The sequence below is a fragment of the Phyllobates terribilis genome, unplaced genomic scaffold (assembly GCF_046119375.1).
Source record: "Phyllobates terribilis strain yellow unplaced genomic scaffold, ASM4611937v1 Scaffold_1__5_contigs__length_1240528914, whole genome shotgun sequence".
Taxonomy (NCBI): Eukaryota; Metazoa; Chordata; class Amphibia; order Anura; family Dendrobatidae; genus Phyllobates; species Phyllobates terribilis.
The window spans coordinates 495595728-495620212 of record NW_027362761.1 but is presented as its reverse complement, the minus strand read 5'-3'; the positions used below and the strand labels follow the sequence as shown (position 1 = coordinate 495620212).

The 24485-nt window shown below is 43.1% G+C and overlaps 1 protein-coding gene across 5 annotated transcripts in view; it reads right to left on the bottom strand.

Moving 5' to 3' along the window:
• The window catches only part of PDE8B (phosphodiesterase 8B), a 390573-nt gene that overhangs the window by 198476 nt on the left and 167612 nt on the right, over positions 1-24485 (bottom strand). Inside the window, exons 1-2 of one of the 5 annotated variants that reach the window (XM_073680167.1) lie at positions 20211-20423; positions 19026-19133 (exon numbers count right to left, since the gene is read on the bottom strand). The exons of 2 other annotated variants lie outside the window; for them this stretch is intronic. Coding sequence is in view for 2 of the 3 variants with exons in the window: in XM_073680164.1 (XP_073536265.1) it covers positions 19026-19313 (288 nt within the window). In the remaining variant the exon portion in view is untranslated. Of the gene's footprint in view, positions 1-19025; positions 20440-24485 lie in introns of those variants that run through there. 2 more of the 5 variants (XM_073680164.1, XM_073680163.1) reach the window with 2 other exon arrangements.

The window sequence follows — 24485 nt, the reverse complement described above, 5'->3', positions numbered from 1 at the left end:
AGGAGATGGACATACTGCCCATGTTTCCCCTTGAAGAACAAGTATATTGTTATACTGTGTAATGTGAATTGTACAATGCGTTAATGGTATTAATAATGTGTGTTGACAGTAGGGAAAGTTAGAGTTAGTGGTTGGGACTAGCCCAGAGTGGGAGGAGAAAAGTTGAAGGGACAGAGACAGCTCCTGTGAGAACGTTAGAAAGGGTCCAGAGTGCGTATAAAACAGACCTAAGGTCTAGTGAGAGCAATGCCGCATGACGTGATTGTCCCTAAAGAGAGGGGAGACTGAGCCAGAAGATAGTGAGATCCTAACGGAGAATACAAGAGAGAGAGAGAGAAAAGTGACCGAAAGTATGGAGTGATCAATTGGAGACGGGTCCTGGGGGAGGACGCCTAGTAGTACGGCCCAGGAGTCTATATCTCAAAGAGGTAACGGGTTAGGACAGGTCAGAGTACGCGAGAAGAGGAGAGTGTCCTGAGTGGGAGTTCCAGAGCGTCAGAATCAGAGATGATAAGTATCGGCCATACTGGCAACATAGTTCTCTAGAGGGTAAAGAAGGCGCGGAACTGCGGGTTGAGTAAAAGACTCTTGCTAGCTGAACTGTAGTACTGAGCTGAGTTGTGGTAAAGTAGTGAGGAACAATGGAAATAGACAGCAAGTAATGAGAGAAGAGGACGGGATTAAAACTGTGTGTGAAAAAAGCTGCATATTGTGAAGGAAACGTTCATCAAGATGTGTGCCCGCTATCTAATGTATGTAATTCCCACAAAGTTATTGTTGAGTAAAAAGTTTATTTTTGAATGATGGACTCCTTCATTGAACTGTCAAACACCTGGTCCTGGCCAACCCAAGCCATCGGTTCCATGCGTCCTTCAAGGGCATAGCACCTCCACAAGGACACACACCCAGCCAGGATCCCCACCTTAATGTAACTTGCTATGTCATAAGAGACAAGTACCTTGCCCATGGCTACCTCCCTGTGCCACGTTACAAGTCATTACCTACGCATTGAGACCTGCTCTGGGCTCCTGGGTGTATTGGGCCTTTGGGAAAATGTTAATCAATAGAATTAGCCTTGGAAATAATGATTGGTTACAAACTGCTCCATGATTACCAAAATTGAGGCAATTACAGAAGAAATACCCTACCAAATTTGTGTTCTTTGAGAAAGTACAGAGTCGTATGCCCTAAAGTGACCCACGGTTGTTGACTGCACCCGCATGCCTGCTCTGAAGCCGCATGTCCTAAATATACAGAGGCCTAATTGAAGTTAACAGCGGCCTTTAATGTTGCGACCAGAGACAGTGAAGGTAACTGTGGCCTGGGTGGTTGAGTTCGACTGTGACCAGCATCATGAAGTACTACTGTGACCTGAATAAGTGAGTAATATTATGGACTGTACACAATGTGCTAAAATGTGAGGTGCGTAGGGTAACAGTCCTAGGGCTGTTTCCACTTCTGGAAGTAACTGTCTGCTGGAAATATTTATAGAGACAGTTACAACTTCCAGCTGTCAACTGTACCTAAGTTCCAAGCTCTATGCCTCAGTTCTGATGTACAACCACCAAGCTCTATGCCACAATACCATGTATAATGGTTTAGCTTCTGTCTTCATTAAGAGAATAAAACCCCACTACGTTATTGCGTCATTTGTAAGTAAACACCTGTTCCAGTGTAAAGGCCCCGTCACACTTAGCGACGCTGCAATGATCCCGACAACGATACGACCTGTCAGGGATCGTTGCTGCGTCGCTATGTGGCCGCTGGTGAGCTGTCAAACAGGCAGGCTCACCAACGATCAGGGGAGCAGCGACATCGTGGAAAGAATCTTTCCACGATGTCCTGCTCCGGTTACCAGCCTGCTGAAGAAGGAGCAGGCTGGTAACCATGATAAACATCGGGTTACTAGGGGCACACGCGCACCTAGTAATCCGTTGTTTATCATGGTTACCACTCTGCTACCGTGAGCGGGAGGTTACCGCTCAATTTAGCAGGCTCGTAACCATGATAAACGGGTTACTAGGTGCGCGCGTGCCCCTAGTAACCCGATGTTTATCATGGTTACCAGCCTGATCGCTGCTCCCGCTGGTCACACACAGCGATGTGTGCTGACCAGCGGGAGGGCAACGACCAAAAAATGGTCCAGGACACTTTGCAGCGATCAGCGACCTCACAGCAGGGGCCTGATCGCTGCAAAGTGTCACACATAGCGACATCGCTGGTGAGGTCGCTGTTGCGTCACCAAAACCGTGACACAGCAGCGATCTCGCTAGCGATCTCGCTATGTGAGACAGGGGCTTAAGTTTACTGTGACTTATGCCAGTCACTATACCATACTCGAGTGGAGAATGTGTTCGATATAAAATAATCTTTAATAAAGTTTGTGTTACAATTTTCTTGTTTTCTTCCAAGTAAGAGCTCATGCACAGATTTGTGGTTGACAGCTATCTCTCCCGATCCCCCATATACAGGAACTAATCTGGCATTGGCACATCTCGGGTGACAACAAAAGGATCGGCCACAAGAAATCCTACAGGATGGATCTTCTTTCTCCCAACCTCGTGTGTTGGAGAAGAGTCAAAAGGCCACTATAAACATTAGAAAGTCAGCCGACCCCTCTAATATTGGCCACAGTACCTGTGCCACAGTCCAGGCTCTGTAGTCACCGCTATTTTGCATATATTGTACCTTAAGAAGTGTCGATGCTCACCCCTCCATAAGCTCATTCCTCCATTCCACTGATCAAAATAAATTATTACGGGTGAAAGAGTGTCATATTTATCAGCAGGCACATCATGGTTACAACACGATTATCACTCAAACATTCACTATGGCAATATACTCATGGGAAAAGTTAATGGATTCACACACGAAGAAAAAAAAGTTGGAAAGCTGCATGAGAATGGGTCCATAAAAGTAACAAAAGACACATGTTCTTCCTTCCTCCAGTCACATCAGCACCTCATGGGGATAAACTAGTCTATCCGCACGTTCCTATTTATTCTGAGTTACACAAAATAATATATTTTGTTTCCTCTGAAAACTTAGATTTGACTAACAACAAGGGATTTTGCAGTGAAGTAGATTTTCTTGCTAAAATGAAATTGAAAGATTACAGAAACCTTGCAACTTTTTGAGATACAAATGTAACTCATGAAAACACTGTGGAGTAAGTAAGTACAAATAAGAAACTCTCCTCTCATGGTTAAGAATATGATAAGAATATTATAAAACATACCATAGTTTAAAAGACATTTTACATCAAATCTATTGTTATTCTTTTGATCAACTAGACATAAAAATGTCAATATCCATCCATAGACTTGATCCTGTAAATAAATGTATCCTTTACAAAAATACTATAATAGTCTATGGGTGATGGATGAATTATATGGTATTTGTCACAGATATCAATGCCTGTGATGGGTGCCTGTTATGCGCATCACAGAGGGACCCAGCAAGACTGACACCAAACCAGCAAAGGTGCAGCAACAGACGCACTTGACACAAGCTGCCCAGCTAGGCGAGCCCTTGAGGGCTGGGAATACACTTCAGCTCCCAGATAATGGAAGGGGGACTTTGGCAGAGCTCTTCCCAGGCCCACTGTCGCTGGACAGCTGGAATCTGGTGACACGGCTGGTGCCTAGTCGAGGACCAGGTGAGTACCTCTACAAGAGCCCCAGGAAGTGTAACCAAAAGAGAAAACCCAGCTGAGATAGCAAAACCTAATGCCAGCACCACTCATCATCATGCACATAGGGAACTGCAATAAACAGCAAAGGACAGAGCAGGGAGCAGCATTATATAACCTTTCTAATGATCAGGTGTTATTACCTCCCAATCATCCCCAGACAGCCACTCCCTGCTAGCTTCAAGAGCAAGCTGGACAAAATCCCACCATTGCTTATTGCCAAGCAAAGAAACGTCCTGTGTTGCTTGGCAACCGGGGAAGACAGTGTCCCATTTTCCCCGGGCAAAGAAATCAGTGAGGAACACGGCGTCCCGCGTCCTCGCGCATCCTACAACACCAGACCTCAATGCTCCACAAGATTGGGACAGTTTCCCTCCACACATGGTAACTCCGCCTCCGGGGTCAGGACAATGGCGGCACTTGCGACCGGAGCAGCGCAGTACTGGACTTGCTCTATTACCAGGTGGGAGAACAGAACCACGATTCGTAACAGAGCCATACTGTTTGATCTGACTAATGTATGTACTATATGTTTATCAAACTGTTCCTATAAGAGCTAAAAAAAATTTTGACTCAACTAACCCTTTCAGCATCATGAGGGACGAATAGACGTAGAATAGTAAATGGGACCTCCAACAATGCACGAAGACTTTTCTAACAATGCGTGTATACAATTTCTCCAGAATACAAAGGGTAATATCCAGCACTAGAAAGAGGTTTAATAAAAATTCCAAACTTTATTCAGTTAGATTAAAAATGCACCATATAGGAGTTACAGCCATTCGGAAGCATTTTGGGTGAGCACACTCTTAGTCATTAACCATTAGACTGCAACCCCTATATGGTATAATTTAAATCTGACTAAAAAAAGTTGGGGATTTTTATAGAAATTCTTTTTCAGTATTGGATTTTACATTTATATTCTGTTCTTTAATTAGCCTATAAATAAAAACACGCAACTTTACAATTTACCTCTAATTAAAAATCCTTCTCAAGACGGGAACGGTTTGCTAAACAGCCCACAAACACTGCTCTGAAGGTGGTAGGATCGCTGGATCTGACCAGCTTCAGTGTCTCTGCTCTACTCCATTCCTACACAGGCAAGGTTGCCTCTGCTGGGATCATCAGAGAAGGCACAGTTTAGACTACAGTACTGTATGTGCGTGACCATGCCTATGATCCAAGCTGTCAATTTCAAGGAGTGGACAACCACCACGGCAAACAAGACGCCAGGTGCACACCTGAAGATTAGAAAAACCGTTTATGCACCATCCTACATGAAGAGGATTTATATACACTATATTGTTTGGATATTTCGATACTAACAACATTAAACCACATAAGGGTATAAGGGTCTGCAATGACTGCCATCCAAAAGCCTGCCATGGTGTAATGTAATGCTTAATATCCCTTGCAATGTCACTTCAATAAAGATGGTCAGGCACCAAGCACTTCTAAAAGATGTTAGCAGGATATCCTCATCAAGCTTCTTGGGACTTGCTCAGACAAGAGGGGTTGTCTATACTGGAGAACCCTATACATGAGACATATGTTAACTCCTTATTGTATTGTGCTCAGTGTACATTTTTAATACTGAATTCATCAGTATAACCTAATGTAAAGCAATGTGTTTCCATACTTCGCATACAACGATCATCTTCATTCTATTATTTGCACTCCCTGGGGTCTACTTCCTATGCCACAAAGTATTGAAAAATTGGAAAGGCTGTGATGTAATTAATAACGAATAAGCTATACACTGTCTGTACCAATGTTACTGCAGGCTCATGTATCACATATGGCCTTATCTCTGGTCTGAAATATCGCTCACAGCACCATTGTTATCCATGTCCGTAATAAATGAGGGCCAATACCATTGTCAAACTATGGCAACATCAAGAATAGTGTATCAAGATAAAGAACTTTTCACACTCTGCCCTAGTTTACTAACCTTGAATGATAGATTTAGTTTTTTTATGAGAAGCACAGAGCTGTGAGGTTTTTTGTGTGCATGTAATATACAAGTGTTTCTCACTAAATTAGAATATCATCAAAAAGTTAATTTATTTAAATTCTTTAATACAAAAAGTGAAACTCATATATTATATAGAGTCATTATAAACAGAGTGATCTATTTCAAGTGTTTATTTCTGTTAATGTTGATGATTATGGCTTACATGAAAACACAAAAGTCATTATCTCAGTAAATTAGAATACTTTATAACATCAGCTTGAAAAATGTTTTTAAAATCCAAAATGTTGGCCTACTGAAATGTATGTTCAGTAAATGCACTCAATACTTGGTCGGAGCTCCTTTTGCATCAGTTACTGCATCAATGCGGCGTGGCATGGAGGCGATCAGCCTGTGGCACTGCTGAGGTGTTATGGAAGCCCAGGTTGCTTTGATTGCAGTCTTCAGCTCGTCTGCATTGTTGGGTCTGGTGCCTCTCATTTTCTCTTGACAATACCCCATAGATTCTCTATGGGGGTTAAGGTCAGGCGAGTTTGCTGGCCAATCAAGCAGAGTGATACTGTTGTTTTTAAACCAGGTATTGGTACTTTTGGCCATGTGGACAGGTGCCAAGTCCTGCTGCAGAATGAAATTTCCATCTCCAAAAAGCTTGTCGGCAGAGGGAAGCATGAAGTGCTCTAAAATTTCCTAGTAGACGGCTGCGCTGACTTTGGTCTTGATAAAACAAAGTGGACCTACACCTGCAGATGACATGGCTCCCCAAACCATCACTGATTGTAGAAACTTCACACTAGACCTCAAGCGGCTTGGATTGTGGCCTCTCCACTCTTCCTCCAGACTCTGGGACCTTGATTTCCAAATGAAATGCAAACTTTACTTTCATCTGAAAACACCTTGGACCACTGAGCAACAGTCCAGGTCTTTTTCTCCTTGGCCAAGGTAAGACGCTTCTGGCGATGGTTTTTTCGTGACATATTGTACTTCATGATAGTGATAAAATTTCTTTGATATGACTTTGTGAAAAAAATTGGAAATTTGGCAAAAATTTTGAAAATTTTGTAATTTTCAAACTTTGAATTTTCATGCCCTTAAATCAGAGAGATATGTCACACAAAATAGTTAATAAATAACATTTACCACATGTCTACTTTATATCAGCACAATTTTGGAACCATTTTATTTTTCTTAGGAAGTTATAAGGGTTAAAAGCTGACAAGCGATTTCTAATTTTTCCAACAAAATTTACAAAACTGTTTTTTTTAGGGACCACATCACATTTGAAGTGACTTTGAGGGGCCTTTATGAAAGAAAATACCCAAAAGTGACACCATTCTAAAAACTGCACCCCTCAAGGTGCTCAAAACCACATTCAAGAAGTTTACTAACTCTTCAGGTGCTTCACAGGAATTTTTGGAATGTGGAAGAAAACAATGAATATTTAACTTTTTTTCACAAAAATGTTAGACCCAAATTTTTTTATTTTCGGTAGGGTAACAGGAAAAAATGGACCACAAAATTTGTTGTGCAATTTCTCCTGACCACGCCGATACCCCATATGTGGGGGAAAACCACTGTTTGGGCACACGACAGGGTTTGCAAGGGAAGGAGCACCATTTGACTTTTTGAATGTAAAATTTGCTTGAATAATTAGTGGACGCCATGTCTCGTTTGGAGAGCCCTTAATATACCTAAACAGTGGCAACCCCCCCACAAGTGGCACCATTTTGGAATCTAGACCACTCAGGGAACTTATCTAGATTTGTGGTGAGCACCTTGAACCCCAAGGTGCTTCACAGAAGTTTATAACATTGAGCCATAGAAATAAAATTTTCCCATTTTTCCCACAAAAATGTTTTTCAGTCCCCAATTTTGCATTTTAATAAGGGTAACAATTTGTTGTGCAATTTCTCTTGAGTAAGCCGATACTCCACAAGTGGGGGAACCACTGATTGGGCGCACGGCAGGGTTCGGAAGGGAAGGAGCGCCATTTGACTTTCTGAATGTAAAATTTGCTTGAATAGTGGACGCCATGTCCCGTTCGGAGAGCCCCTGATGTGCCTAAACAATGGAAACCCCCCAGAAGTGACACCATTTTGGAAATTAGACCCATCAAGGAACTTCTATAGATGTGTGGTGAGCACCCTCGACCCCAGGTGCTTCACGGAAGTTTATAACATAGAGCCGTGAAAACAAAAAAATCTAACTTTTTTCACAAAAATGATCTTTCAGCCCCAAATTTTATTTTCACAAGATTAAGAGGAGAAAATGGACCCGAAATTTTTTTGTGCAATTTCTGCTGAGTACGCTGATACCACATATGTGGGGAAAATACACTGTTTGGGCGCACGGCAGGGTACGGAAGGAAAGGAGCACTGTGTTACTTTTTGAATGCAAAATTGTCTGGAATCAAGAGGCCATATCACGTTTGGAGAGCCCCCCCCCCCCCCCGGTGCACCTAATCAGTGGACACCCCGCACAAGTAACCCCATTTTGGAAACTAGACCCCTCAAGGATTTCATCAAGGGGTATAGTGAGCATTTTGAACCCAGAGGTATGATACAGAATTTGACAACATTAGGTCATCATATTGAATAAGTTGTAATTTGTCTTGAGCGCAAGTGCTCGCTCAAGACTTGAGTTTGCATCGGGTACTCAGGTATGCATCATGTATTGTGGGTGCTCGAGTGACATGCTCAAGTCCCCGCCCCGCATGTTTCACGGTTGTTAGACAGCCAAAAAAACATGCCGGGATTGCTTGTGCATGGTGGGCAATCCCCGCGTGGTTTTTTTTTGGGCTGTACGAGAGGATCGCTCCGTCAGAGCCCTGACAGTCGGCTCCCGCTCGCAGCAGGGCAGGAGCCAAATGTCATTAGCATATCCCATCCGATGCTCTCGCATCAGATGCTATACGCTAGTGGGACCCCGGCCTAACCCTGATGATGATAAACCATTGTTTTTTGCTTAGTTTTTTATTTTTTTACTGTGTTCACTAAAGGGGTTAACTAGTGGGACAATTTTATAGGTCAGGTCATTCCAGACGCGGCAATACCAAATATGTGTACTTTTATTCTTTTTTAGTTTTTTTTCATAATAATATTTATTTATGGGTACAGTATATTTTTATTTATTTTTTAATTATTTTTTATTTTTAAATATTTTTACAGTTTGTTTTTTGTTTTTTTTCACTTTCTTTCACTTTCACTTTTATACTTTGTCCCACTATGGGACTTTTATTTTTTGCAGGCTGATAGCTTGTATAGTATAGAGATGCAGCAGCGTTCCTGTGCTATGTAGGCTGTCAGCTCCGCACTGGCACAAGTTAAATAGATCATGCACTGCGCACGATCTTTCTAACTTCCTGATGCCTGGTGTCGTCATGACATCGGGTCACCATGGCAACTATTGGGACCCCGCGCATACAGCGCGGGGTCTCCAATCTAAGGTAAGGGGGGCGCTCTTACCTCTGCTTGCGGGGACCGCTCCTGGCACATAGTACCGGGTGTCAGCTGATAGAATCAGCTGACACCCAGCAGCGATCGCGCCCACACAGCCTCTGTGCAGGCGTGATTGCCGGGGCGTAATAATCTGTACCTGGTCATTAAAGCCCAGGGTGCAGGAACGCATTATTACTCCCCACGTCAGAATGGGGTTAATAGATCTTGGAATAATAATAACTTTCACAATGGGATGTGTTTAAATAAAATGTCCCTGTGCCGAGTTAATCTTATAAATGTGCCTCTGCTATGTACTGTGTAATGGCTGTGTAAGTGTCTGACCTTGGCAGAGGGGTTAACAAAAGAGTATACAGACAGGACAGCATGGGGTCACAGCTGATTCTTTTTGTGAGGTGAAACATATCCCTGCCTGTTTTTAAACAATGTTTTACTTCAAAGAAAGAATCAGCTGTGACCCCCTGCTGTAATGTCTGTATACTCTTTTGTTAACCCCCCTGCCTATGTCTGTTTTCTCAAGAGCTGTGGAATCATCAGACCATGTTCCATACACAGTCAGACACAGCCATTACACAGTACACAGCAGGGGCACATTTATAGGATTATCTCAGCACAGGAACATTTTATTTAAACACATCCAATTGTGGAAATTATTATTATTCCAAGATCTATTGATTAAAATGAACTTTTGTTTGTGGGAAAACCCCTTTAAAGTACACACTTCCGCATCAGAACCTCATTATGAAGATGAATAAAAGCTTGATGCAAGTAATTGAGACTGACAATGTCACCAATATACAGTAGCTGGGATTTGTATTATATAGTATTGTACCTCAGCTGCTGGAGCAATACTAGTCTTGCTTGGGTGTTGGCAACCCACACTATGCCACAGGTATCGGCAACAATACCCCTGAACAGTGATATGTACTGTAGTGCCAAAATATTGACCCCCAAATGAAGGCACTGCCAAATTGCAAGTTGGATGTGGTGGCACCACAGCAAGTGGATGACTTTTTATAGGAAGGTATTGACTGTTATATATTTGTTTGCATTAATTACCTGCATACTACCTATCCATTTAACTATATTGTTATTTACCAATTCATTGTATCATTATGTTCACACTGAGTTTTTTAGGAGCTTTTGGAGACAAGCCTAAGAGGAATCTCTCCAAATCCTCCTCAAAAATTCACCAAAAAGACTCAGGGCCCAATTCATCATTTGCGTGAAAAACACGAACAGCACTCATACGCAAAAAAATGGACATCTGAATGAGCCCTTATTCTGATACCTTTTGCACAGTTTATTTATAGGTACAGTATTTTGGTATCTTGTACTCTGTTGACTTATGAATTATTGCCTAAGCTGTGTTCTAAATTGTTTTTGTTTTTTATAATTAAACAAAATTTGAGTTTCTGATGAGCCATCTTGTATAGCTAGGTAGCCTACTTAAAGGGATATTCCCATCTCCAAAATCCGATCCCAGTATGTAGTAGGTGTAATATTAATAATATTAGCAAATAACTCCAATTAGAAATCTACTATAATTTTCTGATTCACTATGTCACTTTCCTCATGTGCAGGCATTGCAGGACCTTAGGTATCCATAGTTCCGACCACTAGCAGTTAGCTGTCACTATATCAGTGGTCGTAACCATGGATATCTAAGGTCCTGCAATGCCTGCACATGAGGAAAGAGACATAGCGAATCAGAAAATCTATACTACATTTGTAATTGTAGGTATTTGCTAATATTATTATTATTATTATTATTATTATTATTATTATTAAACCGACTACATATTGGGATAGGATCTTGGAGATGGGAATACCCCTTTAACTCTGAATTCCTGCTGCAGCAATGGATTGGAAAAACCCATTGATTTCAATTGCTCTTTATCTCGCATGCACACCATAACAGTAAAATCAATGACTTTTTCTTGCACTGGGTTAGAGACCATGAGTTACAGGATTCTCATAAGAGCAGTGTATGCGAGGACCGCCCATTAGTGAAAACCCCAGACCACACATCAGTGATGGTCCCAAATAAAAAGTGCCAGTTGCATACATCTGCCATACACGGCTATTTTAAAGCTGTAAGGAGAACTGACATTTGCAGCAGGCACTTTCTAAAACTTTCAGTGAGAAAAAATAAATTAGAAAGACAGCAAAAATGAAAATTGGAGAAGACCATTAACCAATACAACCCACGTGGGCACTGAAATCTAATGTGTTGCCATGGACAACACTGTTATTCCAAAATGCTATAGTTTTGCAGATTATCCAAAGATTATTAATTCATCATAGTAGCAGGACTATGAAATGATAGCATCCCATATCCTGTATGAATGTGGTGGGGCAGATTTATCAAAGCTTTCCTGTTACGTTTAGCAACCAATCACAGTGCAGCTTTCATTTTACCAGAGCTGTTTATAGAATGAAAGCTGTGCTGTGATTGGTTGCTAAGGGAAACAGACAGTTCTGATATATGGAGTCTCGCTGACAGTGATAACATAATGCAGTCCCATACTGCAGGTTATTGAGGAGCTGCTCTGGCCCGAGCTAATTACACTAAGACCCTACTCAAGAATTAGTCCTAATGCATCTTCTATCCCTCATTACACACAGTGCGTCTGACAACAGAAATGTGATCTCCTTGTATCACACGTCACCTCAGGGACCGCAGAGCTCTCTAAGGCTACAATTATTTCACTGCAAAGAGCGGCTGATAGACGCTAATTAGCTGCAAATACTCTACATACACCCAGGCTTCATTTAACTCATTAGCTCCGATCACAAATGAACAAATATACTTTACCCTTACAGTAACAGGCTTTTAACCTGCCAATTTATGGTCTGGAAATCCTGATAATCCAGCATGCCTCAATAAAAGCCCCATACAGGAATGTATCCAATAGTCTGGCGCTTGGCAAGATCTTAGCGTCTCCTGAAGATCACACTGACTTCATTCATCATTATTTTCAAGATTTGCCAAGGTGCAGATAATTACATATACAGTATATGTCCGAATCAAATAGTTATTATCCGTTTAGTAATCACCAATTGCTAGTCTGACAATTTATTGAACTTTTACGATGTTATTGCTAATTATATACCCGTAGAGTTGGTAAGAATTGATTTGCAGGTACCCGGTTCACCAAACAGGTAAGTAATATGTGTACATCGGATGGGAGTCCTGAGAACCGACTCTTAGCTGACGACATCCCTGGCTCCTCTTTTGATTAGACGGCCTGGCACAATATCATTGTTGCCACGAGATGTATATGTGATGACATGCCACGGTAGTTAATCATAGGAAGAGTTCACAGATGCCAAGAGGTAAGAGACGGTTCTCAGGATTCCCATCCGACGGACGCAAATTACAGACGTGGACACTGGAACGGGTCCTGAAAATTCGCATACTTACCAACCACAATTTTACTTTTCAAAGAACCTCTTGGCCCTTTCTTTTCGCAGGCCTCTTGGTCTATGGCATCATGTACAACAAAGTGTTTGCACTAAATGCTCGGTACATAAGTAAACATATTCATAGCGCCCCATTGACCCAACGTACAGTACAGACCAAAAGTTTGGACACACCTTTTCATTTAAAGATTTTTCTGTATTTTCATGACTTTGAAAATTGTACATTCACACTGAAGGCATCAAAACTATGAATTAACACACGTGGAATTATATACTTAACAAAAAAGTGTGAAACAACTGAAAATATGTCTTATATTCTACGTTCTTCAAAGTAGACACCTTTTGCTTTGATGACTGCTTTGCACACTCTTGGCATTCTCTTGATGAGCTTCAAGAGGTAGTCACCGGAAATGGTCTTCCAACAATCTTGAAGGAGTTCCCAGAGATGCTTAGCACTTGTTGGCCCTTTTGCCTTCACTCTGCGGTCCAGCTCACCCCAAACAATCTCGATTGGGTTCAGGTCTGGTGATTGTGGAGGCCAGGTCATCTGGCGTAGCACCCCATCACTCTCTTTCTTGGTCAAATAGCCCTTACACAGCCTGGAGGTGTGTTTGGGGTCATTGTCCTGTTGAAAAATAAATGATGGTCCAACTAAACGCAAACCGGATGGAATAGCATGCCGCTGCAAGATGCTGTGGTAGCCATGCTGGATCAGTATGCCTTCAATTTTGAATAAATCCCCAACAGTGTCACCAGCAAAGCACCCCCACACCATCACACCTCCTCCTCCATGCTTCACAGTGGGAACCAGGCAGGTAGAGTCCATCCGTTCACCTTTTCTGCGTCGCACAAAGACACGGTGGTTGGAACCAAAGATCTCAAATTTGGACTCATCAGACAAAAGCACAGATATCCACTGTTCTAATGTCCATTCCTTGTGTTCTTCAGCCCAAAGAAGTCTCTTCTGCTTGTTGCCTGTCCTTAGCAGTGGTATCCTAGCAGCTATTTACCATGAAGGCCTGCTGCATAAAGTCCCCTGTAACATACCTGGCGGCGTCCTTGCATAGTGGTCCATCTCCCACTGTGCAAGAGCGCGCACTTGATCTCCAGTCCAGAGTGTCTCTCTGGCTTCCCTCCATGCTGTCTGTTTGCCTCTGTGTCTGCTGCTTAAGGGCGGCGCCCGATCACTTCCTGCTTTTTGTACCTGCTGTGGGCACACCCCTTGTGCGTCCTCAGCCTATTGCTGTCTGTCACCTGGTATTTAAAACAGCTGCTCCAATTAACCCATGCCTGAGCATCTTGACCTGTCAGTTGGCTTTTGTCTCTGACATGCCAGGTCCTGTCTATGTTACCTGTCTTGCAGTATCTGTTTCCATGTCTGTACTGTGTCCTATCTGTGTACCTTAACCTGCAGTCTGTACTCGTTCCTTGCCTGTTCGTTCCGCCTTCCTGGAGGCTGTATTTCCAGGCCAGTCTGAACACGCTCCTTGCCTGTTCGTCCCGCCTCTCTGGGGGCCGTATTCCCAGACCCGCTCCTGTATCCCGCTGTAGTGTCGGTCTCCTCCGTACACTCAGTTCCAGTCTGAACTCTCTCCTATCTTTTACTTGTTTTTTCTCTATGTCCGTTCCTTTCCTTTTTCTGCAGAGTCTGTACTCGTACCTAACTCCTGCTCGTTGTCACTGTACTTCCGTTTGTGAGTTTTTGGTCCCCTCGCTACTTCTCTGCAAGTACCCTGTGGGTATCTGGTTCTGCCTTTCCCCTCTAGTCTGTTCTGTGTGAACAAAGCCTTGTCCACCGCGTTGGCGGTTTTCGCTTTGCTCAGCTCTATCCACCGCGTCTGCGGTTTTCGCTTTGCTCAGCTCTGTCCACCGCGTCTGCGGTTTTCGCTTTGCTCAGCTCTGTCCACCGCGTCTGCGGTTTTCGCTTTGCTCAGCTCTGTCCACCGCGTCTGCGGTTTTCGCTTTGCTCAGCTCTGTCCACCGCGTCTGCGGTTTTCGCTTTGCTCAGCTCTGTCCACCGCGTCTGCGGTTTTCGCTTTGCTCAGCTCTGTCCACCGCGTCTGCGGTTTTCGCTTTGCTCAGCTCTGTCCACCGCGTCTGCGGTTTTTGCTTTGCTCAGCTCTGTCCACCGCGTCTGCGGTTTTCGCTTTGCTCAGCTCTGTCCACCGCGTCTGCGGTTTTCGCTTTGCTCAGCTCTGTCCACCGCGTCTGCGGTTTTCGCTTTGCTCAGCTCTGTCCACCGCGTCTGCGGTTTTTGCTTTGCTCAGCTCTGTCCACCGCGTCTGCGGTTTTCGCTTTGCTCAGCTCTGTCCACCGCGTCTGCGGTTTTCGCTTTGCTCAGCTCTGTCCACCGCGTCTGCGGTTTTCGCTTTGCTCAGCTCTGTCCACCGCGTCTGTGGTTTTCGCTTTGCTCAGCTCTGTCTACCGCGGCTGCGGTTTCGAATTTGTCTCCCAGTCTGTACTGGACCGTACCCAGCCTGTGCTCTAGTCTGCCTGTTCCTGTATTCCCCGGGGTGGGTCAACAGCCGTGTCCGGAGTCTGACCTGGAGTAGACCCTGGTTCCTCTGCTCGGTTCCTCCCTGGTGCACTGGCGTCGTATGCCGTCGTGCGACCTTGGTCGGATCGGGCAGATACTTAGTTACGCCCCTTCAGGCACTCTCCGGTTCATGGCACAGTGGAATCACTACATAAACACGCACACGCCAGTCAGTCCGGGCGTGTGCATTACATCTCCGCTTAACAGTTGTTGTAGAGATGTGTCTGCTGCTAGAACTCTGTGTGGCATTGACCTGGTCTCTAATCTGAGCTGCTGTTAACCTGCGATTTCTGAGGCTGGTGAATCGGATAAACTTATCCTCAGAAGCAGAGGAGACTCTTGGTCTTCCTTTCCTGGGGCAGTCCTCATGTGAGCCAGTTTATTTGTAGCACTTGGTGGTTTTTGCAACTGCACTTGGGGACACTTTCAAAGTTTGCCCAATTTTTCGGACTGACTGACCTTCATTTTTTAAAGTAATGATGGCCACTCGTTTTTCTTTACTTAGCTGCTTTTTTCTTGCCATAATACAAATTCTAACAGTCTATTCAGTAGGACTATCAGCTGTGTATCCACCAGACTTCTGCACAACACAACAGATGGTCCCAAACCCATTTATAAGGCAAGAAATCCCAGTTATTAAACCTGACAGGGCACACCTGTGAAGTGAAAACCATTTCCGGTGACTACCTTTTGAAGCTCATCAAGAGAATGCCAAAAGTGGGCAAAGCAGTCATCAAAGCAAAAGGTGGCTACTTTGAAGAACCTAGAATATAAGACATATTTTCATTTGTTTCACACTTTTTTGTTAAGTATATAATTCCACATGTGTTAATTCATAGCTTTGATGTCTGCAGTGTGAATGTACAATTTTCATAGTTATGAAAATACAGAAAAATCTTTAAATGAGAAGGTGTGTCCAAACTTTTGGTCTGTACTGTACATACATACATATATATATCTCCACCAACGATTACTCTCCCGCTTCTATGGCTGTCTCTGCACATCCTGTGTAAATGTTTCAACCCAAGTGGAAGATATAGCCAATCAGAGGTACTAGGGGTCACATTGGATGAAGCGTTAGTTCCGATGTGCTAGGACCGGAAAATCACTTGAAGAGTTATATTCCTTTTTCTTCAAATTCATTGTTAGTCTGGAAGGAAAGTCTGCTGTAAGATTTGCAAGATTTTGTGAACATCTGCCTCTGCTGACTACCTTACAAATACTTGCAAATTTGCTTGGGAAAATGGGAAAAGGTCCGCTGCAAATCTGCAATGTGTGAACTTACCCTAAAGGTTTCATTAATAATTGTCACCTTTAGGTATCAACCCCAACATAACAGAGTAGTCATTCAATCAAATATTGCTTCAGACAAACATTTTTATTTAAAATGCACCTGATAGAAGCATTTTTTGGCGAATGCCTATACTGGTCACATTCTGTATAGTGGTTGAGACATTTGTCCTTATGAACAAAATGATACAGTCTTGTAGACACTAGATTATCATCTACAAAGTCCATGGACTTATAGTCAACGAGACTCAGGGTACAGAATTTTTCACTACTCGCCAAATACACAAGAACACACACGTTTTATCATCAGTAAACATTTTATACACGTCAGATACATGTTCCCAATGGTGTGAAGGATTTTATCTGATTGTATCCATTGTTTGAGTAGCACTTACGGATTTATTGATATGACAAGGGCTTATTATTAACTGAATGGTAAACTTAAGTCATAGTTGTCCACTGGTCTGGAATGTCCGGGAGACAAATATCACTTCTGCTATGCATCGTTCCTATTGAAAAATATAGTCTCTTGCTGACGGTTGATAACATTATGGGGGCTGTCTTCATAGGGACGTTTGTTGATTTTTAGGGGCACTTTTGCTGTCATTGTAATAAGGATGTATTTACGAAAGCATTGCGGTTGCCATTATGAGATCCTGTGTATATTGATTTAGGGTTGACAAACTCGAAACGCATAGGCTGTGCTCATGACCAGGTTACATGGGTACATTTTTAGAAAAAGCGCTGGAATTTTATCAACTTTTTTTTTATGTATTCTGAGAACACTTTGGTTATTATTATGAGTAAACGGTAGCCTTTTGTTACTGCAGGAACAGCGCTATTATCTAAATGTCAAGACATTACTACTTCTAAAATACCTTAGAGACCCTTAACATAATCACAGAAACTATACAAAACTTTCGTCATGTTCATTACCTGCATTACCATTGCCTTGTTATTGTACTGTGAGGGCATCATAGTATGAATGGGTGACACTTGACTACTTTAATAATGTAATCATTGCTGTTTATAGATATAATAATGTCATGGATATTTAGAACATTCCAATTTTTGCAAATTGTACCACTTATCTAGACGGTAGTCCATGGCTACCGGACCAGAGTCCAGTAAAACTCTTCTTATTTGCTGGAATCTTATGATTAGTATCGCAAGCACAATGTCATCATTGTGGTTGCACAAGAGCCTACTAAGTGGTGCTAGGGAGGCTGACAGGATAAGGTCCACATGGCTCTTGCCATGCAAATGTTTGATATCCCGGGGCTAGGGGCTGCTTCCCTATCCCTAAATCTAGGCACCCTAGCTATCACTGCTCTCGGGATTACTTCTAATGGTGAAGACGCTGGGGCCACGTGCCTTGCAGAGCTCCTGAATCAGCTCTCATCTGTCCCCTCTACCACCCAGGGAAGTGGCGAGTTGTTGTGTATTGGTATACACAAACCAGACTAACAAGGGAAGACGTAAGGGATAAATGAAAATACCAATTATACAAAAATGCACTCACAAACAACAGAGTGGAACATCGGGAAGTACAAGGAAGAAAAACCAAATAGGAGAGGATGAGGATATGTAAACAGACAAATCACCAAGCAACAATATTTAGAACAAGACTCCAAACACCTCCTCAAACAAACACCTCCAACTCTAGGACCAGGCAGTATGAAACTAACACTGGCAATCCCTGAATGCCAGAGGCGAGTATATATAGCAGACGGGAGTTGCCAACACCGAACAGCTGAGACCATCAAAGCAGGGAAGCTTCAGAAACTATCAACTGAACAGATTAACCTCTGCATTGCACTGTTTAATATGATGGTGAAATGCTTTTAATCGGTGCAGCACTACATGAAATCAGACGCTGCTCTCTTCTGGCCCCTCTCACTCATGGTAAACCGGTTATAGTTCTGGTCCAGCGGCCACAGGCTACCGAAGTGGATGCTGCACCTGGGTCCTGGGAAACTTTTTGCTTAACTTTACTCCCGCAAATTATCCTCCAGTTTTAATGTCTAAAAGCTGCGGCATGAAATTATAGGGCCATGGTACATGACATTTAGGCATTAAAATGAATCAGTCACCCAGTGTCACAAGGCAAATTGCATGTATTATTAAAGAGATCTCTTAAGCTTGATGAAACTGGTGTAATTATTTTGAAAATCTATGTCAGAAAAGCTATATGATCCTTATTAAAAGTTTCCTGTCTAATACTAAAGTAAGCATCTTAGTGCTGCTCTAGCCTTTTTATTACAAGATTATACAACTATTCTGATGTGAATTTTCAAAATAAGTACACCAGCCCCCTTAGGTATCAGATATTTATTTAATAGTGTATGTGGTTTGTACTATGACATATGATGACAAATCTGCATAAACTATGAAACATCTCTATGTGTTGTACCTCCCTGAAGTTATTTTTTTGATACTCTGATACAGAAAAACTCTGAGTCCTAAAATTATACAACGTAAATCATAACGTACAAAATAAAAACATAATGTACTACTTACTTTTACAACGTTAAAGTAAGTAGTACACAATATAGCAAAAACAATTAAGAAGCAGTTTCAAAAAACTTCTCCACTTTGTGTCTGCACTGGCTCAGTAACTAAGGCCCAGAGACGCTACGTACACAGGAGCACACTTACCTTCACACTGGTGTGGCTGGTCTGCGTCTCGGCCTCTATGCAGCTGTATGGCCCAGTCTCTTTGCGCTCCTTGCGAGAGCCGGTGCGGGCTGCTGGTGGGTAGCGGGTCTGGTAGGCGAGCACAGAAGGGATGGTATCAGCAGCGTCGGTTTTGATGAAGAGCCCGTGTAAGGTGGCGGCTGTTCCCTGGGAAATGGTGGTGGTCTGGTGCGGGGAGTTGGACTCATCCGAGTCCCTGCAGTAAATCACCCCACTCTGTGATACGTGGATACTGGGAGCGCAGCCCATACCTGTGCCACGGTGCAGTGGTTGGCACAGAGGCACCTTATATAGTGATGAGATCTTCACCAATGCTATAAGCTGTTTATAGGATGCCACCAAGAAGAGCCATAATGTCAATGTACACAGTGCTGATCCGCAGATTTATCCAATCAATCATTTATCCATTTTGCAGAATGCCAGATCTATCATGTACTTGGTGCTGCCACTCTGATGCATTCATTCATTCATTCATTCATTCATTCAATCAGTCTATTGTGAATAATTCACAGGTACACCAAATGATAACAGATCTATGATAACAAAAATTCACTAAATCCTAAAACTACTAAAACTGAAATATGAATGCAACCGTAATCATTAGAACCAATGACAGCTGAAAAAGAAAAACTTGCAGGACTTCCTAGATTGCATGTGGGAACTGTGCTAATAGATTAAAGATCACAGTGCCATCTTCTAAAGCAAACCCTTCTAACGCAAACCCTCTCACTGCTATACGCTTGCATGCAAGTCCAAACATTGTGCCAACGCCGCTGAGCTCAGGATCATTATGGTCTATTACCCAGACAGGTGTCTCATCAGTCAGCACCAGCGTCGTCCTCCCGCCAGTTACACAATCAGAAAAAAGAATGAATGAAATGATGGGGGATTCCCTCAGATGGTGATACCCTGTGTGCCAGGCTGGCATGGACAAAATGTTTTCTTCAGCTCAGCAAGCAAGTTATCCCCAGCATGTCCCTACCTCTGCAATACAATGACATAACAGAAGCCTGCACAGAGGATGCCTTACATGCACTGTCTTACACATTCATACTCCTCCATTCCCAGCATCAGATCACAGCACCAGCACTGAATGCATGCGACACAATTTAGCAACAATTGCCTTTACCAGCTTATCGGTGGTACCTGTTGTGCCCCTCCAGCACTGCGGTCATATACATCCCTATTGTGCACAGCTGAGCATATAATAGATCCCTAGGTAGTGATGAGAGTGGAGAATCCCTTGCTGGTGACTGCAGATCCTCTTCATGCACAGCTCTAGATCTGCCTTCTCCTGAGCCCTCCCAACCTTGTCACTACTGCTGCTTCCTCCTCCTCTAGCTGGAAAGCAACAAGGCGTTGTCCCATTTACACATCATTTTCACCCCTTTTATCTGAGTAGTGGGTGGCAGGAGCCCCCTTTTCTGCATCCTGCAATCACGCAGTCATACAGCCTAAGATAGAAAGATTGCAATACATGAAACTGATGATGATGAGCTGCTCTTCTCCCATCTACTGGAATGTACAAGAATTTCTAATGAGCTGTCCAGGACGGAGAGAACGGCCAGAACTAATGGGATATATACTAACCGAGGAAAGTGGAGCGAAATCTGACGATGTCCCAGTTATATATTATGAAGATGACTGTCTATGCTACGTCTATGTATACAGCGATAAAGATGTATACAGTTAATACTAACATTGCTCACAGAATGGCTGTGACGGATGCCATTCACCTCCTATCTGTTGCCCACTGACTCCCATATTAGAAAAATATAAAGATTTAGGGGCTAATTCATTACTGGTTTTGCACCTTTTTTTTCTGGACTAAAAATTGTTCTAAGAGCTCATTCACACGACGGTATTTTGCTGTCTGCAAAAAAAAACAAAACGCTCGGACCAATGTTACTCAATGGGGAAGTGAAGAAGAGCAATTTTTTTCACTGACCGAATCTGCATATGGAAAAAATATTGCAGCAGGCATTAGTTAGTTTCTTCCGTAAAACCCATACAAGTCTACAGGTGCGCAAAAATAATATGATGCCATACGGAGACATAGTATAGCGTCTGATTTTTACGGATACATTGAAATAATGAAACATAGGAAACTATTAATTGTCCTGTAAATGATTAATAACTGCTGCTGTAGAAAAAAAACAGATTGCAAACGGATGACAAGTAAGAAAAAAATTGTCAGAGTTTTCTGGATGAAACTCTGACCGATTTTTTTAAGCGCTCATATGAACCTGGTCTAATGGCAACTTTTTCCATTTGTGCCTTTGGCTATGTGCCCACGATGCAGAAATGAAGGAGAAAATTTCTGCAGCATTTCTGCATCTCCCTGGTAGAAAAAAACGCATGCAGATTGTACATGCGTTTTTCCTGCCAAATACATGCGGATTTGAAGCGTTTTCACATGCGTTTCTGCATGCGGATTGACAAGCGCTTTCCAGGTGATTTTAGCATCACTTGGAAAGTGCTTGACAACTAGGTCACACTATATAAATCCATGCAAACAGCATGGATTTATATAGTGTGAGGCTGCATGCCCACGTTGCGTATTACAAGCGTGTATGCTGCGGAATTTCCGCAGCGTAAACGCTTGTAAAACGCATGTATATCCGCACCCCATGGTCGCCAATGGCATTCCGCAATGTCAATGCCCATGCTGCGGATTTTTCCGCAGCGTATATGCTGCGGTCAAAAATCCGCAGCATGTTCATTAATTTTGCGGAAGCGCAGCGGAATCAATGTGCGGATGGTACCCAAGTCTGGATGAGAGGAGACTCTCATCCAGACCTGGGTACCAAAGAACCTGTAAAAAAAAGAATAAAATAAAGTTTATACTTATCTTCTGATGTTTTCCCTCCGTCGCGCTGTTGTGTGAAGGACCTGCCACGTCATTGAGTCATGTGACCCATCACATGACTCAATGACTTCACTGCAGGTCCTGCACACAGCAGCGTGAGCCACTCAAGACTCCGGACGGGGCAGAGAATGCATCGGAAGGTGAGTATAAACTTTATTTTTTTATTTTTTACCATTCTGATTCTTTTTTTTTAACTATTACTTGGTCACACTATATAAATCCATGCCGGTTGCATGGATTTATATAGTGTGAACAAGTTGTCAAGCACTTTTCCAAGTGATGCTTAAATCACTTGGAGAAGTGCTTGATAACCCGCATGCGGAAATGCATGCAAAGACGCTGCAAAGACGCCTCACAAACGCTTCTACCTGGCGGGAAAACCGCATGTAAAATCCACATGCAATTTTCCCGCCAGGGAGAAGAGTAAAAAATATGCTTCAGTTCCGCAACGTGGGCACTTAGCCTGACCGTAAGAATGTTTAAAAATAATAAAAAAAAACCCTATACTTACCCTCTGATGGCCAGCTGATTGCGGGACACTGCACTGAAGGGCCTGCGGTTACATAACTGTGACGTCACCGCAGGTCCTTCAGTCCTGCCCGCAAGCAAAGGGAAGGAGACCGGGGGCCGTCGGAAGGTGAATATAAACTTTATTTTTTATTTTATTCTTTTTTTAACAGGTGCAATGGTACCCAGGTCTGGATGAGAGTCTCCTCTCATCCAGACTTGGGTACCATCCGCACATTGAAGCGCATATAATCCGTGAGTACAAATGTACTGACACAGATTATGTGCGTCTCAATGCAAGTCAATGGCGGCGATTACGCCGTGCTTCCGCAAAATTAATGGACATGCTGCGGATTTTTGAGCGCAGCATAAACGCTGCGGAAAAATACGCAGCATGGGCATAGAACTTGCGGAATCCCCTTGGGGACCATGTGGGGCGGATTACCTAGCGTTTAACAAGCGTTTAAGCACATAGCCTTATTCATTATTTATATTTCTCCTTTTTCAAGTTAGTTTGCATTACACAGATGTTTTAGCCTAATTTGCCATTTGTAACTTATTGAAATGATGCAACATTTTAGCTCAATTGTACTCTAGTGGAGTATGAAATCTGTCTCATTATTGCATTGTGCAGTTGAAGACAAATGTGTGATAATTTCACGCTAATTGAAATGATTGTGTGACTTTCTACTCTAAGGCCACGTTCACACGTTGAGTATTTGGTGAATTTTTTACCTCAGTATTTGTAAGCCAAAACCAGGAGTGGGTGATAAATACAGAAGTGGTAACGTGTAGTGTTGAGCGAGCATGCTCGACACTGCTCGGAACTTTAAAACCGGGCACCGCCATCTTGGACACAGTCGCTCCAGATCAGACATTGTAGAGAGGGTGCTGCTGAGCTAGGGAGAGATTTATACTGTGAAATAGGTAGTGTATGGTCTCTAAAGCCTGCAAAATCAAACAAACAGTCCTTCTGAGGACTAATATCCATCCCAGATATCAGGCAGGCAGGCTTGTATAGGAGACGCATTGGTTATACCAGCAAACACTGCATTACAGTCCTGTGTGCTGCTGCTGCTCAAATTGCTAGACTTAGCCCCAGGTCTCAAAGCACATGGCCAGATAAGTGTTATGTTCTGCTACCAAAGCTAAGGAAAGAGAGGAGATCTGTCCCTACTATAGGACTCAGCTGAATCCCTACGATGTAACAGGGAACCTGAACCTGCGATCAGACCTGCTAAAGTCCTAATCTAGTCTGTACGGAGACCTATAGATGTGGGGAGGGAATCCCTACAAGTACTAAGGACTGGGAGGAATATGGGGCACCTCCTAACAGAAATAGTAGCAGACAGACGAACAAACAAAATAGATAGAACATAGAGGTCCGTAGACCAAGCAAACTAACAGAGTTAGATACAGAGCACAGGCTAGCTAGAAAGTAGATATACAATGAAGTCCAGCAAAGCCAGAAGGGCGGAGCAGGATTAAATAGGCCAACAAGGTCATGTGACCAGCAGAGGAAAAAAAACCTAACAGCAAGGTTCTAACAGTACCCCCCCTTCTAAGAGGATCCTCCGGATCCCCTAGGACCAGGCTTATCAGGAAATCTCCTGTGAAACGCTCTGATAAGTCTGGACGCGGAAACATCATCTGACCTCACCCAAGAGTTATCCTCGGGTCCGAAACCTTTCCAGGCCACAAGATACTGCAAACTACCTCTATACCGTCTAGAGTCAAGGATGCGAGAAATTTCATATTCCCCGTCCTCCACCACCGGAGGAACAGAGGCAGAGGCGTCACCATCCGACACAACAGCTTTTTTTAACAGAGAGACATGAAAGACCGGATTAATTCTCCAGGAGGTAGGAACCTCCAACCTAACAGCAGATTGGTTGACAACCTGAAGCACCTTAAAGGGCCCTACAAACTTGGGACCCAATTTCTTAGAAGGAATCCTCAACCGCAGATTCCTAGAGGACAACCAAACCATGTCACCAACAGCGAACAAAATCTCCTGTCGTTTCCTATCAAAGTAGTCTTTAGAT